Genomic DNA, 13,829 nt, shown 5'->3' with positions numbered 1-13,829 from the left:
ATTATCTACACACACTACACACAGGCTGGCTGGAGCATGGAGCATAGCACTGAGTTCATGGGATTGTGGTGGTGTGCTGAACGAAAATTCTGCGGTGCCAATCTAGTAATTTTTATACGAAAATTTTCAAAAAAAATGTAATGTCACATGAAAAAATAAAAAACAGAAGCATTATATTAATTTTAATTATTTCATATTCATTAATTGAAAAAAATGGCAAAATTCGACAAAATTAGAAATTATATGTAAATACACCTAACTCTTACCTCCAACCCTAAGAGCGCGGAAATAGTTTATTATGTTTTGTTTTTTAATTTTAGAATGATATGTAAAAAAAAAACAAAAAAAATAAAGAATACTGTCACTAGTGGTGGTGAACGAATTTTCAGTTCTGACAAAGCAACAGAAACACATCTCTATATTGGTTGCATATGAAATGGGGGTGGGGGGGGTGAGAGGGATAACGCACTAACTAATAAACTAGCTAGGTTGACTTGAGAAGGGGGGGGGGGGGTTGAGGGTGCACTGTGGGAGGCCGGGGGCAGGGGCGGGGGGGGGGGGGGGCCGCGGGGGGGGGGGGGCCGCGGGGGGGGGGCCGCGGGGGGGGGGGGGAGATACCAGGAGGCCGAGAACGAAAATGTCTGCCCCCATGTACCAGCCGTGTGTGAATAGAACTAGAGTCCTTCTGCGAATAGCACGTAATTCTAAGAGATTTTGCAATCTTCAGTCAGCTCAACTTCTTACAAGTAAGAGATTGATAATGACGGATGACAGGGAGAGCTTGGAATATTTGCAGCGGACCAAGAAATCTTCAATTGCTTTTCGACGAATCCCGGGAAAAGATCCCGGAGTAGTGTTTTTACCGGGCTTCATGAGCAACATGACCGGGCAGAAAGCGGTCGCGCTGGAGGACTATTGCAGACGACGTGGCAACGCATTCGTGCGGTACGCCATGACATTTTGGACCAATTTTCCTCAGTGGAATGTGATTCAATGAATTAGGGCGAAGGGAATGAATAATTATGCAATTCTTTTCGGAAATACACATAGATTTGATTTTCTAGAGGCTAGACCTGGCCTAATCACATTTAACAGGGAGAGGCCAGAGGGTCTGTTAAACTGTTTTAAGATTAGAATTTAGAATCAGCATGCAATGATCAACATCAAAATAGGAGGACTCCCGGTATCGAGAAATATGTTAGGTCTAACATGTTCCCCCTAACAGTTAACTTAGATCTATTAATAGTATTAGGACACAGTGTAAATTCGGGGAATTCAAACTCCCTAAACTTGCTAAAGGAACTTTTAGTTTGAAGTTTGATTCGACATGCTCAACAATCAACAATTGAACAACATGCTCAAGTTTGGCTGAGGAAGATGTTAATTCTGTGTAATTTAACAATTCACATTATTAATGTAATTTTACTGTTTCTTTTCTGTTTTCTTTTCTTCCACATCCCAGTCATAAATGACAATTCTATCTAACGTTAGTCGAGTCTAGATCTTGACTGCAAATATTACAGAGATGGTACTGGTAACATGATCGATACATAACATGCTTTGATTTCTATGTATTAGTATTAGTACTTTATAGTAGAGATAGGTTGATGTTTATGTGTGATGATTCAATCGTATTCAAGGTGCCAGACCCCCATATGGTATGGCGATTCATTGTGCTCATCAACACATCTATTCAAAGTAAAGTTCTTCTGGTGATGTAAACTAAAAGTACTTTTTACTGTTAGGGTCTGGATGTTTCTACCTGATAACAACAACAACTTTTGACTCAATTATGAAAGTTACAGTAAGTCACTGATGTGGTGACTGTTGTACTGTGCTCATTCAATGCATCCCGCTAGGTTTGACTACCAGGGACTAGGGGAGTCTGTTGGTGATTTGGTGCCGGGGGAGTTAATGTTTGAAGTCTGGAAGTCTGACGCTATGGCAGTCCTGGATGAACTCACCGTGGGTCCACAGGTACAATGATTGCAACACTCTTTCTTGTGTTTCTCATTGTCTTGTAAAATAGTGTTATTTTCCCCATCAGCCTTAGTAAAAATTTGAAGGTTTTTTTTTAAAATTGTTTTGTTTTGTTTTTGTTTTTGATTTTGTTTTTGTGATGGAGTCCTACGAAAGAATTCAAGATGATCATGGAAAGCAGTGGCAGATCCAGGCAGGGATGCACCAGGCGCCCCCCCCCCCTTTATTTTTTGTCAACCCGTTGAGGACGAGTCCTGAGTATACTCGGGCAGGTGTCTGGGAATTGCGTGTTGTAGCGAAATCAAACTGTCCTCAACGGGTTAAAACAAAAGAAATAAAAAAGAAACAAATGGGTGTGGGATGTGTGCGCTCCCCCTCCCTTTAAAGCACTTGTAAGTTTACCTTCATATACACTGTACATGTGGAATGAGTAAATGCCGCAATATTAGTAGAACACGTCAGTGAAAGTTTGGGGGAAATCTGACAATCCGTTCAAAAGTTATGAATTTTTGAAATTTCTGCTCAGTCACTGCTGGGTGAGCAAACTAGTACAGCTTGTGATGTCACATGTGTACAACGATATAAAGAAAACAAAGAAAATTCAACATATTTGCACTTTTCTCGTATATTAAAAGGACGCTTGACTTGCCTCTTTCAGAAGGCAGGGGGACTTATATCACCCTTAATACCGCGGTATAAAGTACATCAGTGACAGGTTGAGGAAATGTGCACTTTTTTTCACAAAATATGTTTTCCTATAATCATTGTATGCATGTGACATCATACACTGTAGTAGTCTTCTCATCCAGCAGTGACTGCACAGAAAACTTTAAAATTCATAACTTTTGAACAGATTTTTCGATTTTCCCCAAACTTTCACTAATGTGTTCTAATAATATTGCTGCATTCACTTAATCCACATGTATATGAAGGTGAACTTGTCCTTTAATTTTATAGAGGTTCCCCCTCTTTATGGAATTCCTAGATCCGCCCCTGGAAAGAGTTTTTGTCTCACACCCCTGCCATAGAGTCTATTGAAGCCCCTACACTTTCCTCCAGTTTTCAGATTGCTTCCTTCCATCCAGTTTTTTTGTTTGACATGAAATTCTCAAAACTGCATATCATGTACAATTGTATGGTATATGCAACATATGCAAAGTTCTGTGTATTATAATCTGTAGGTTTAATCCTGAACATGTGGTCTAGCAAACAGGGGGGTGTTTCATCAACGTTTGTCAGCTCTGACAACTCGAATCACCATAGTAACAGTCAGTGACCAGAGCATCTCAGCCAATCAAAACCAAGGATTTTGCTAAAATTGTCAGCGCTGACAACTGTCAGCGCATGGAAAATAAACGTTGATGAAACACCCTCCGGAAATTCATAGCATATTTTACAGCTTGGGCAGCACCACTGTGACACTCTTTGCTCTTCCATAAAAAGTCAGGGGAAAAATGTAAAAAAAAGAGAAAAAAATCACTTAACAAAACCCATAACTTGTTGAGGGTTCATGCTATTGAGGGTGGGTCATGTACCATTCACCCTGCCGTTGACCCTGTTCCACCCCCTCTTCCTCCCCCACATTCTACGGCCTGGCCTGTGCTTTAGATATTTGAAGACCATGCTCCATAGAAAGTTTCAATCCGTGCATCATCTATGTAGGACTTTTCATGAATTTTCACTTTTTTGATAGGCCTATATTGAAATGGAAAATACATATGCTAGTATTTTGTCTTACATGATTACCATTCATGTAGAAAAAACTGAAAAATTAAAACTAAACCAAACCGTGTTCTTCCTGCTAAATCATCCAACTCTAGATTCTGGTTGGATCCAGCATGGGCGGGGCCATCATGCTTCTCCTGGCTATGGAGAGACCTGAGAGAATTCATGCTCTCGTTGGCATAGCAACCGCCGTGCAGTTTGACAAGAGGATGTCATACTCGGATACAAGGAATAAATCACATGAGGTAATGACTTTAGAATGATACTTTTGAAGGTTAAGGGATGGTACAGCTTTGGTTGAGATGTGGATTGAGGTTTCCAACATTTTTTGACGGTGATTTTTTTTTTTTTTTTGAAGATAATGAGAAACTTCTGGAATGTGAAAGAGCATAAATGTAATTCCAAGAGGAATTCAAAGTTTATTTGTTCAAAATTGGTTTTTAAATACTGGATCTTGGTGACTGCTGAATAGTGTACTTTATAATTTTACATCGTGCAATAATGTTGTACTTTTACGGATTATGTCGAGACAGATTAGTGGAAAGTGCATGACAGATTGTGTTAAATTGCTGTGATAGAAGTCATGCTATGACTTCCATGTTGAGCATATAACTATTTACCTGTACTTTCTGCACTGCAAGAGATGTGTACAGAATTACCAGTGCATCACGCAGAATGCAGTTATACTGCCCTCTATTGTTCACTAGCGATCAGTGCATATACTATCCTGTACTTGATCGAGAGTGCATGATGGATATGCTGTGAAATTATTAGCTCTGCTTCAGAAGGTAGCATGAGGGAGCCTCAAAACAACATACACAGAACAAAAACAAAACTTTGGAATGATTTACAACTTAAATGGCAGAAAGATATTATCCAGAGGTGTGAAGGCTCAGGTGTGAGTTAATTTACAGATAAGCAGTTGTGATCTTAAATTTAATTTGTAGATGGAGACAAATTGAAACTCACCTGATTTACAAATTATTTGTAAGGTGACTGTCAGGCTTTTAAAGGAAGACTCATCTTTACACATTTTATCTTTAACACATGCCAAGGAAATATCTTTGATAGGGCTTTGATTTCTCTGAAGAGAAGAAAAAATTGTGGCATTTCCAGAATTTATTTATTCATATCTGTTATGTAATACATCAGCAAAACAGTCCTTGTGCAGTGGTACCTTATACAGTTATATGTACAATTTAGTGGAGGATAAAAATGAACAAATGACAGAACCCTCCTATAACAAGATGATTTTGCAGGTCTCAAGTCTTTATAGATATTTCTTTTTTTTATACCCTGATGTAGTGGAAAAAGTTGATGTGTCATGCGTAATCACAAAAGCTGTATAATGTTGGGAAAATAATCTTTCTTTTTTTTTTTGCTGATCTGAATTCAGTAGTTACTAAGATTTAAAGGGATTATGTAATTTGCCCTACTTCCATACACACACACACACAAAAAAAAAAGATGTTTTCGCAAAATATTGGAAGTTACAAAACTGTAAAGGTTACATTGCCAGAGTCATTTTTACACACAATTTTCTTCCTTATATGATCTCCGACTTCATACAGGTTATGTGATGATGCACCACATATTGATTATAACAAGGTAATCGTCATGGTTTTTAGTTCCTTGCTATAAACTAGGTTGCTTTGTACTTGTAATTTCTTGTCTAGCCACACAGCCCCACCCACAGTGAACCATCCTCCAGCTATGTCACTCCCCAAGACTTTCTGGACAAGCAGTACCAGCGCTACCTCCTCCAGGACTCCGTGCCCATCAGGCAGCCGGTCAGACTCATTCACGGGATGATGGACGACGTCGTCCACTACCAGACCTCCGTTGACCTGGCCACGAGGCTGGACAGCGGCAACGTGGACGTCGTCCTGAGGAAAGAGGGCGGCCATCGCATGTCGGAAGCGGTCGACATCAAACTCATCGTGGACACGGTGGAGGAACTCCTGAACTTATGATGTGCCATGCCAGTCCATTTGGATGACTGTGGTCACTTGATTCTTGTGCAATGTGAATGACCAAGTGATACTTGTATGGCCACATGAGTGCAAGAAGGTAATAATTCCACGTGAGAAAAGCAGCAGTAGGACAGCAGCCTAGGTTGATGGTGAACAGAGAGCATTTTCACTGTACAGTATGTCAAAAAAAAAATGACAACAGGATTCCGCATTGATAACATTCAATATGATTTAATTGCGTGAATGCTACACTTGTATATCAGGGTCTAAAAATATAACATCTTTCCTCTATTTTGCAGAAAACCCCATTCAATTTGATTAAGTGGTCACAGAGAAATGTGGATTGTTGGAAAGTATGTCATGGGTATGTTTCTTCCACGTTACGCACTTGGATGCTCTTGGAACTGCATATTGATGTATGGAAACAATGGACGAAACTTGGAGGTAAGGGATTCCTGATATGCTCTACAAAAACCCTTATTTCTCTTTGACCACTAAACCTAATCAGGCGGGGTTTTCTGTAAGATGTCGGTAATAAGTTATAGTTTCATACCCTGAAATTGTATTTGGATTGATTCACTATTTTTAAGGTCATTGTTGCAGAGGATCCCATTGTAATTTTCTTTTGGGACATACGGTATGATGTAATGGGTAGGAGACGACAGAAGATGTTATCATTGACCGACTAGCATTGAACATGGGCCCCGTGCATGCCTTGCTGGATCAGGATTCTAGCAAGCTACATGGTGCTTAAAGATAATAAAAAGTTTTGGTACCTCAAAAGCTTCCCTGAATTTCCTTGTCTTGGTTTGTGTTTCAGGTTAAAGTACGTTGTCTGTGAGAATTACTCGCCCCAAAGTGCTCTCATGTCTTAGTAATCATGCAATAATGGTTTCGTACCAGAGCCGACGCTGACCAGCGTCGATAAATATTGTACGAAACCACTGACTGCGACCAGCAGCGTGCAGCCCATTGTACGCATAGCTAACTGCGACCAGCAGCCCCATACGCATAGCGTAATGGGGCTTCGCATTGTAGCATTCAGGATCATGACAGAATTAGTATCGCGGGTAAATGTCAACTTAAAATCCGAAAATTTCTTCGATTTGAAGACTTACCAATTAAGTTGAAGTATTGAAAATAGGCTTCGAACAACGTTTGTTTCTGCCAATAGTCCCTTTCTGTTCGAATTGATGACTGAATGTGACTCGGTCGAGAGGACCTTGGGAGAGCTACATACACTGGATACCATGGCCAGCGCATGCGCACACAAACATCTTATCCGTTCATGGATTTGAAATTTGTGTGCACAGATGTGTTCGCATGCACTGGCTGTAGTATTCAGTGTACTGTATGTAGCTCTCCTAAGGTCCTGTCGACGGAGTCACATTCAGTCATCAATTCGAACAGAAGGGGACTATAGGCAGAACCAAACGTTGCCCGAAGCCTGTTTTCAATACTTCAAGTTAATTGGTAAGTCTTCAAATTGAAGAATTTATGGGATTTTAAGTTGACATTTACCCTGCGATACTAAATCTGTCATGATCCTGAATGCTACAATGCGAAGCTCGATTACGCTATGCGTATGGGACTGCTGGTCGCTATGCGTATGGGGCTGCTGATCGCAGTTAATTGCATGATTACTAAGACATGAGAGCACTTTGGGGCGAGTAAGTCTCACAGTGTTAGTTGTATGAAAGGTACTTTAACCTGAAACACAAACTAAGACAAGGAAATTCAAGGACACTTTTGAGGTACCAAAACTTTTTATTATCTTTAACAGTCCCAGGCTTTACTGTAAGTGAAATTCAAACTGTTCAGATTAGTGCCTAGTGTATACCATAGCTTGTCAATGGAGTGATGGCAGGTTGACAATGTTCAGTGGTGAGATTACAGCCAGATGTTTGTGATACAGTGTATCCTCTGCATTGTCTTGAAGGATGAACATTTATTTTCTCAAACAACTTGTTGAAGATTACGTTGGGAAATTATACATTTTCACACTATTAAAGGGATGGTAAAGTTTTTGCTTGAAATGGGGCTTCAGGAATGTAACTTTTTGTACCCCCGCCAAATGAAGTTTGAAGGGGGTATAAAGGAATCAGCGGACGGTCGGGCGGTCGGGCGGTCGGTCCGTTGCAAATCTTGCATCGCGAACTACTTCCTCAGTTTTCGACCGATTCCCATAAAACTTGGCACAGATGTGTGCCTTGGGTTGTAGATGTGCAAGACGTATTTTTTGACAGTACCCAAAAGTACGTTGCTATGGGTACGGCATATTATGGGCAAAAATGGGTACAAATATTGCGTCGCGAACTCCTCCCATAGTTTTTGATCAATTATTATGAAATTAGGTACAGATGTTCATCTGAATATGTTAATGTGCAAGACACATATTTCCGCAGTGGCAAAAAGTGCGTTGCCATGGTAACGGCATGTTATTGGTAAAATATAGGGCAAAATGCTTCATGGCAAAACTGCTTCATCAGTGTTCTTCCAATTCTCATGGAATTCATATTGAGTGTTTGTCTTAGGATATAGGTCAGCATGACACATTTCTTGACAGTGACAAAAAGTATGTTGCCATGGTAACAGCTCACATATTATGAGCCAAAATGATGGAAAATTTTATGTTGCAAACTACTTCCTCATTTTTTGCCCAATTTCCATGAAACTTGGTACAGATGTGTGCCTTTGGTTGTAGATGTGCAAGACGCATTTTTTGACAGTACCCGAAAGTACGTTGCCATGGTAACGGCATATTAATGGCAGAAGATCAAGGAAAGATCTTGCGGATTTAACTACTCCCTCAGTTTTTTGACCAAAGCTTATGAAATGTGGCACACACCTTGATCTTGGTGGGAAGATGTGGAAGACATATTTTTCGGACATGTCGGAAGCTGCGTTGCCATGGTAACGGCATATAAATGGCAGAAGATCAAGGAAAGATCTTGCGGATTGAACTACTTCCTCTGTATTCGACTGAAGCTCATGAAATGTGGCACACACATTGGTCTTGGTGGGAAAATGTGCAAGACATATTTTTTGGACGTGTCGGAAGCTGCGTTGCCATGGTAATGGCATATTAATGGCGGAAGATCACGGAAAGATCTTGTGGATTGAACTACTTCCTCAGTTTTTGACAAAAGCTTATCAAATGTGGCACACACAATAGTCTTGGTGGGAAGATGTGCAAGACATATTTTTTGGACGTGTCGGAAGCTGCGTTGCCATGGTAACGGCATTTAAATGGCAGAAGATCAAGGAAAGATCATTCCTTGGGTAAGACTGTCGTCACGGGGCGGGGGTATTAATCACCTTCAGTGATATTTCTAGTTTATTTGTGGTATTAAAGAAAATGAGAAACCACATATGAAATATGAAAGAGAATACAATTCTTAAAGGAATTCAAAGTTTTTTTGAATGAATATGGGTTTTGAAATGACTGAGATACGCAAAAACAAAGTGGTCCTAACAAAAGTTGGGCCCAACCCTTATGTACAAAAAGTGGAATTGAAAACATGCAAAAAAAAAAGAAAGAAATAAATAAAACACAAATACGTTTGTGATGCAATGATCCAACAGCAGCTGGAAGTCATTTTGAGAGTACCTGTGGCCCGTTGCATAAAACTTACCATTGAATTTCAATGGTAACTACCGTCAAAATTAGGCGTCACAGCCAGTCAGCATCAAGGATTATAAAATTTACCGCTAATTTGAAGACTTACGGTAGACAGTTACCGCTAGAAAGGAGCGGTAAGGCTAGCGGTAAGGGTTTTATGCAACAGGGCCTTGGTTAGGTGGCAACCCCCCCCAAAAAAAAAAAATAAAATAAAATAAAATTGATCTTAATTTTAGAATTGTACAAGGAAGTTACTAACTTTCAATAAAATTTAAAAAAAAAAAACGAGAAATTTCAGTAATGGTGACTTGCTCATTTTTATTTGTCAGAATACTAAAATCAGGATCAAGTCAAGAAGGATATGATGTTGACATGCTAAATGTCACGCATATTCAAAATTAATGGGAATGGAGGTGGGGGTGGGGGACACCAGAGGACTGCATGCACTTGTTAGAGGGGTAATTTTGTGTCACCTTCCAATTCAAGGGGTAATTTTGTGTCTTCTTCCAATTCAAGGTGTACTCATTTTGGTCCATACTGTAAGATCATCTTTATGTACTTCACAAGGGTTTTTCTTCTTTTTTTTAAATGCTTGAAAAGCAATGTGAACTGTATGTAACACGTTAACATCTCCTTTTTAATACCTTAGTTGAGAAGTTATCAAGCCAATTACACAGTATGAGCCTATATATTTCATGAATTATTAAAGACTTTTTGTGTGGTTGAATTTGCAAGCTAGAACCACATTGATATAATGAGAAAGAACTGTTGTCACTTTTTCAGAGGAGAAGAAAATGGTGATTTCCTGTCATAGAGTTGATTTTCACATGGTTGTTCCAAGAGACAATATTTTTGCGAGTTGTTTATTTCGGCGATATCTGTTGATTCATGAAACTTACAAAATACATGTACTGCATAATGCAGTATCCAGTAGTTTGTATAAGTTATGTGAGCTACATGTATTGATTAATTTTTGTGGTAAATTATTAATCTTCTTTCATACACTTGCAATTATTTAATAACAGTTCATTTATATTGCACCCTTTCTCTAGTACAACTATTCTGAGGTGCATTGTAAAGCAGAAGGAGCTATGTATTCTTACATGCTTTTGGAAATATAGCAATTATCTATTAAAAGGATGACAATATACCATCTTGTATCTACACAGTCAACTATTTTATACCTGACTTTATTGGCATGCTGTACTTTTTTTTACATTAATGTTGAGCTATAATTTAATTTGTGTGAATTGTGTAACTAATGTCCTCCTAATAATTGTTGCATTCACTCAATCCACATGTATATATGAAGGTGGACTTGTCCTATAAGGATTTCCCACCCGCCGCCCCTTACCCACTTCCCATCCCCTCTCAGCCTGCCTAACTGACTGTCTGTCTCTATCTCTTTTCTTCTGTATGTGTTAGATATTTTCCTTCTCTCTCCTCTCCCACCCTGTTCTATTCCTCCTCCTCCAGTCAGAGCTCAACACTAACGTTTTTTTTTTTTTTTTTTGTCTGGTGTCCCGTTTGGGCCACTAAAATTTTTTGATAGATCTGCAATTTTGGTGCTCTGAAAAGATAGTGGCCTGAAACTAAAGCAAAAGCAACAGTCCATTATGAATCTTAGTTGCCTGACTGGGCCACCAAAAGATAAATTTGGTCACCCGACACCAATTTATAGTGGCTCTGGGCCACTGGGCCAATGGGCCACCAGGCCACCACCAATGTTCCTGCTCCTCCTTCCCTTTCCCACCCCCTCTTTTCCCTCATCCACTTCCCTTTCCCTCCTCTGTCTTCCCCTGTATTCTCTTGCTCCTACTCCCCTTCCACTTCTACCACTTGCTCTTCCTACCCCCTACCACACCCTCTTCATCTTGCCCCTCACCACCCAATCCACTCCACACTGCCCTCCTGTCCTTGGTCAGTCTTCCATTCTACTTTCCCTTTGTACAGACTACTATATGTATGGCAATCTTTATGCTATAATGATGCCCCAACATGTACACCACTATTATGGGGACAGTACTGGATGAAATCTCTGAAATGCTGTTGCAAACAACTTTTATGTATTTCAAAATGGTGCAATCATCTTATTATGTTAATGTTTTCTGTTTGTACTTTGGACAGGCTGTGTGTGCTGTCTTTTTTTTTTTGATTGAAGTATGCTTTTGTAATATGTGTTTTTAATGTCACGTGAACTCTCCATGTAATATAGCCTTTAGGCAATGCAGTCTGGGCTTTGCTGTCCCCTGTGTGTCTGAATCGAGACTATTTGCAATACGCAAAATGCCACATGTGGAGGAGTTGGAAGGCCTGCTGACGCAGCTCGTGGCATAGATGAATCGCACAAACACCATCTCAAGTGATGCACTTAATCTACTTTCAAGGCAGCAAAAGCCTTAAATCCAAAGATTTCATAGAATAGTGAAATTACACTAATCACTCCTAGTGCCAATGCAAAGTAACACTGCAGCTGACTCTCTAATTAGGTCATAATGACCATGACTGGACGAGCAAGGATGAATGGATCATCATTGAAGAAGATGACACACAATACAGTGGGCATGCACTCAGTATAACGAGATCCCTGCGACCAAAACAATTTTCTTCTTTATATCAGATATTTTGTTATACATCCCCCTACCAGTAGACGATAAACAATAAAAAACATAGGAAATAAATTCATTGGGACTGTACTTGAGAAATTAGTTTGTTATATCAGGTATTTTGTTATATATCAGATCTCTTTTAGCGAGTTTTCCACAGTATTAGATGCTGATTCCACCCCCAAAAGCTCTCAGCCATACATGACGTGTTGTAATCCACAAGAATGTGTTGTAGAATTTTAAAGAATTATCAAATTTATATTTTAGTAATCGATTATGCAAATAAAGCCCAAGATCTTATTGTAGCTTCTTAAACACTTCTTTGAAGAATTCTAACCATGTGTTAAAACTGATATACAAACCAAAAGTTTCTATTTTTATTCATCAATTATGCAAATCAAGAGAGTCCACTTATATCTGTTTTAATATATTCAGCAATGTACATTGTACATCATCTTTTCTTACAATAATTTTCGAGCAGGTCATACATGTTTTGAAGTACACATAATGGAGAAACAGTTTTACTAGACTCTTTTACATCGGTATTAAGTGTGTGAAGTACAAACTCTATAAGTTAACCCAGTTGGTCTAATACCTGTGGCTCACATGAACAGTGTTTGATGCTGTCTATGGAAGTCTACAAAGAGCTATCCAGTAAAATATTATACATCATGCATGACGTGAATGCCTATTGTGTTTTTATTACGTGTCGACGGAGAAATTAACTTTGTGAGGGGAAAATATATAAAGGTCAAGGAGTTTTACAAAACACAAAAATTAATTTTGAATTACCTAGGTATGCAACATTAACCCTATTCTGACTGAGGGGGGGGGGGGGGGGTGAAATTGATCCCCCTCGACATTTCGTGTTACAATTCCGCAACGCGCAAAGATTTTGCCGCGTCGTTTGATGACTTTTTTCATTGAAGTCTCCCGCATATTTTGAGACCAAATTTTCAATGTCCGGGTACACCGTTCTGAAGTTAGTTTTTCTTTTTTTTTGCATGTATGCCTGTCAACCCGAAAACAGCTCAAATTCATGATATCGTGTGCAAATCCAATGCAAATTGTTTTTGTTTGTTTTTTTGTTACATTGATATAAATTAGATGATATTTCAACTTTTAACCATTAAAATTAATAAATTCTAATGTAGATTAGCTTGAAAAAGTGCCTGCAACAAATTTTGGCAAAAAAAAAACACATTAGAAAATAAAAGTCGATAAAACAATAAAATACATAAGAAATTAACAAAACAATAAAAAACTAAAGAAAATAATTGTTATTGTGCTTTTTTACAAGAAAATTGTTGGATGTGTCTTGAGGAACTCTGACACAAAAATTTAGCAATCCTTCAGTCTTTATAATGGAGTTAATAGGTGAAGATATGATTTCATGCATAAATTTGCCTAATCAATTTACTAAAAATAGAAAGCCAGTATTTTTCTATTGTAGGCCTATGACCATGTAATCTTGTATTTGACATCCAGTTCTATCTTCAGGCAAAATTTTGCGGCGATCGCGCGATCGGCGGCCGAGATCTGAAATGGGGGGATCAAATTGACACCCCCCCCCCCCCCCCCCCCCCCCCCCCCAGTTAAAATAATGTGGTTGTGCTGTCTTGGACGCTGCCCTCTTTAGATTTTAGACGAAGCGGCTGGGAAGAAAAGACTAGGGTACTCTGAAATAATTGATGCAGGACACCCAGAAGTCAATAAAATAGATGCAACCCCCGGATGGTCGGGTGGAATTCTCCCTGGTGGTCCCCGTGAGTGGACGTGTAGCACAAGCCCCTCACGAAACCGGGAACACACCGCGGAGACACACACCAAGAACAACATCCTTGAATTGACACACCCACCACAGCAGCAAACATCACCACCACCACCCAAACACAGCACAACCACGATTACGAACGAGTACTA

General features: G+C 39.4%; 1 protein-coding gene across 1 annotated transcript; it reads left to right on the top strand.

Moving 5' to 3' along the window:
- Positions 1–728: 728 nt before the first annotated feature.
- Positions 729–5,874, top strand: LOC139716196 (palmitoyl-protein thioesterase ABHD10, mitochondrial-like). The gene is made up of 4 exons (XM_071627761.1): positions 729–945; positions 1,860–1,977; positions 3,801–3,950; positions 5,382–5,874. Exons 1-4 carry the CDS (start codon positions 761–763, stop codon positions 5,676–5,678), a joined length of 750 nt encoding a protein of 249 aa, XP_071483862.1. The 5' UTR covers positions 729–760; the 3' UTR covers positions 5,679–5,874.
- Positions 5,875–13,829: the final 7,955 nt, after the last annotated feature.

The sequence above is a fragment of the Diadema antillarum genome, unplaced genomic scaffold (assembly GCF_040938485.1).
Source record: "Diadema antillarum isolate AM-2024a unplaced genomic scaffold, OU_Dant_1.0 scf00000063, whole genome shotgun sequence".
NCBI classification, from domain to species: Eukaryota; Metazoa; Echinodermata; class Echinoidea; order Diadematoida; family Diadematidae; genus Diadema; species Diadema antillarum.
Note: the sequence above shows the minus strand (reverse complement) of the source record. Positions and strands in the feature narration are given on the sequence as shown.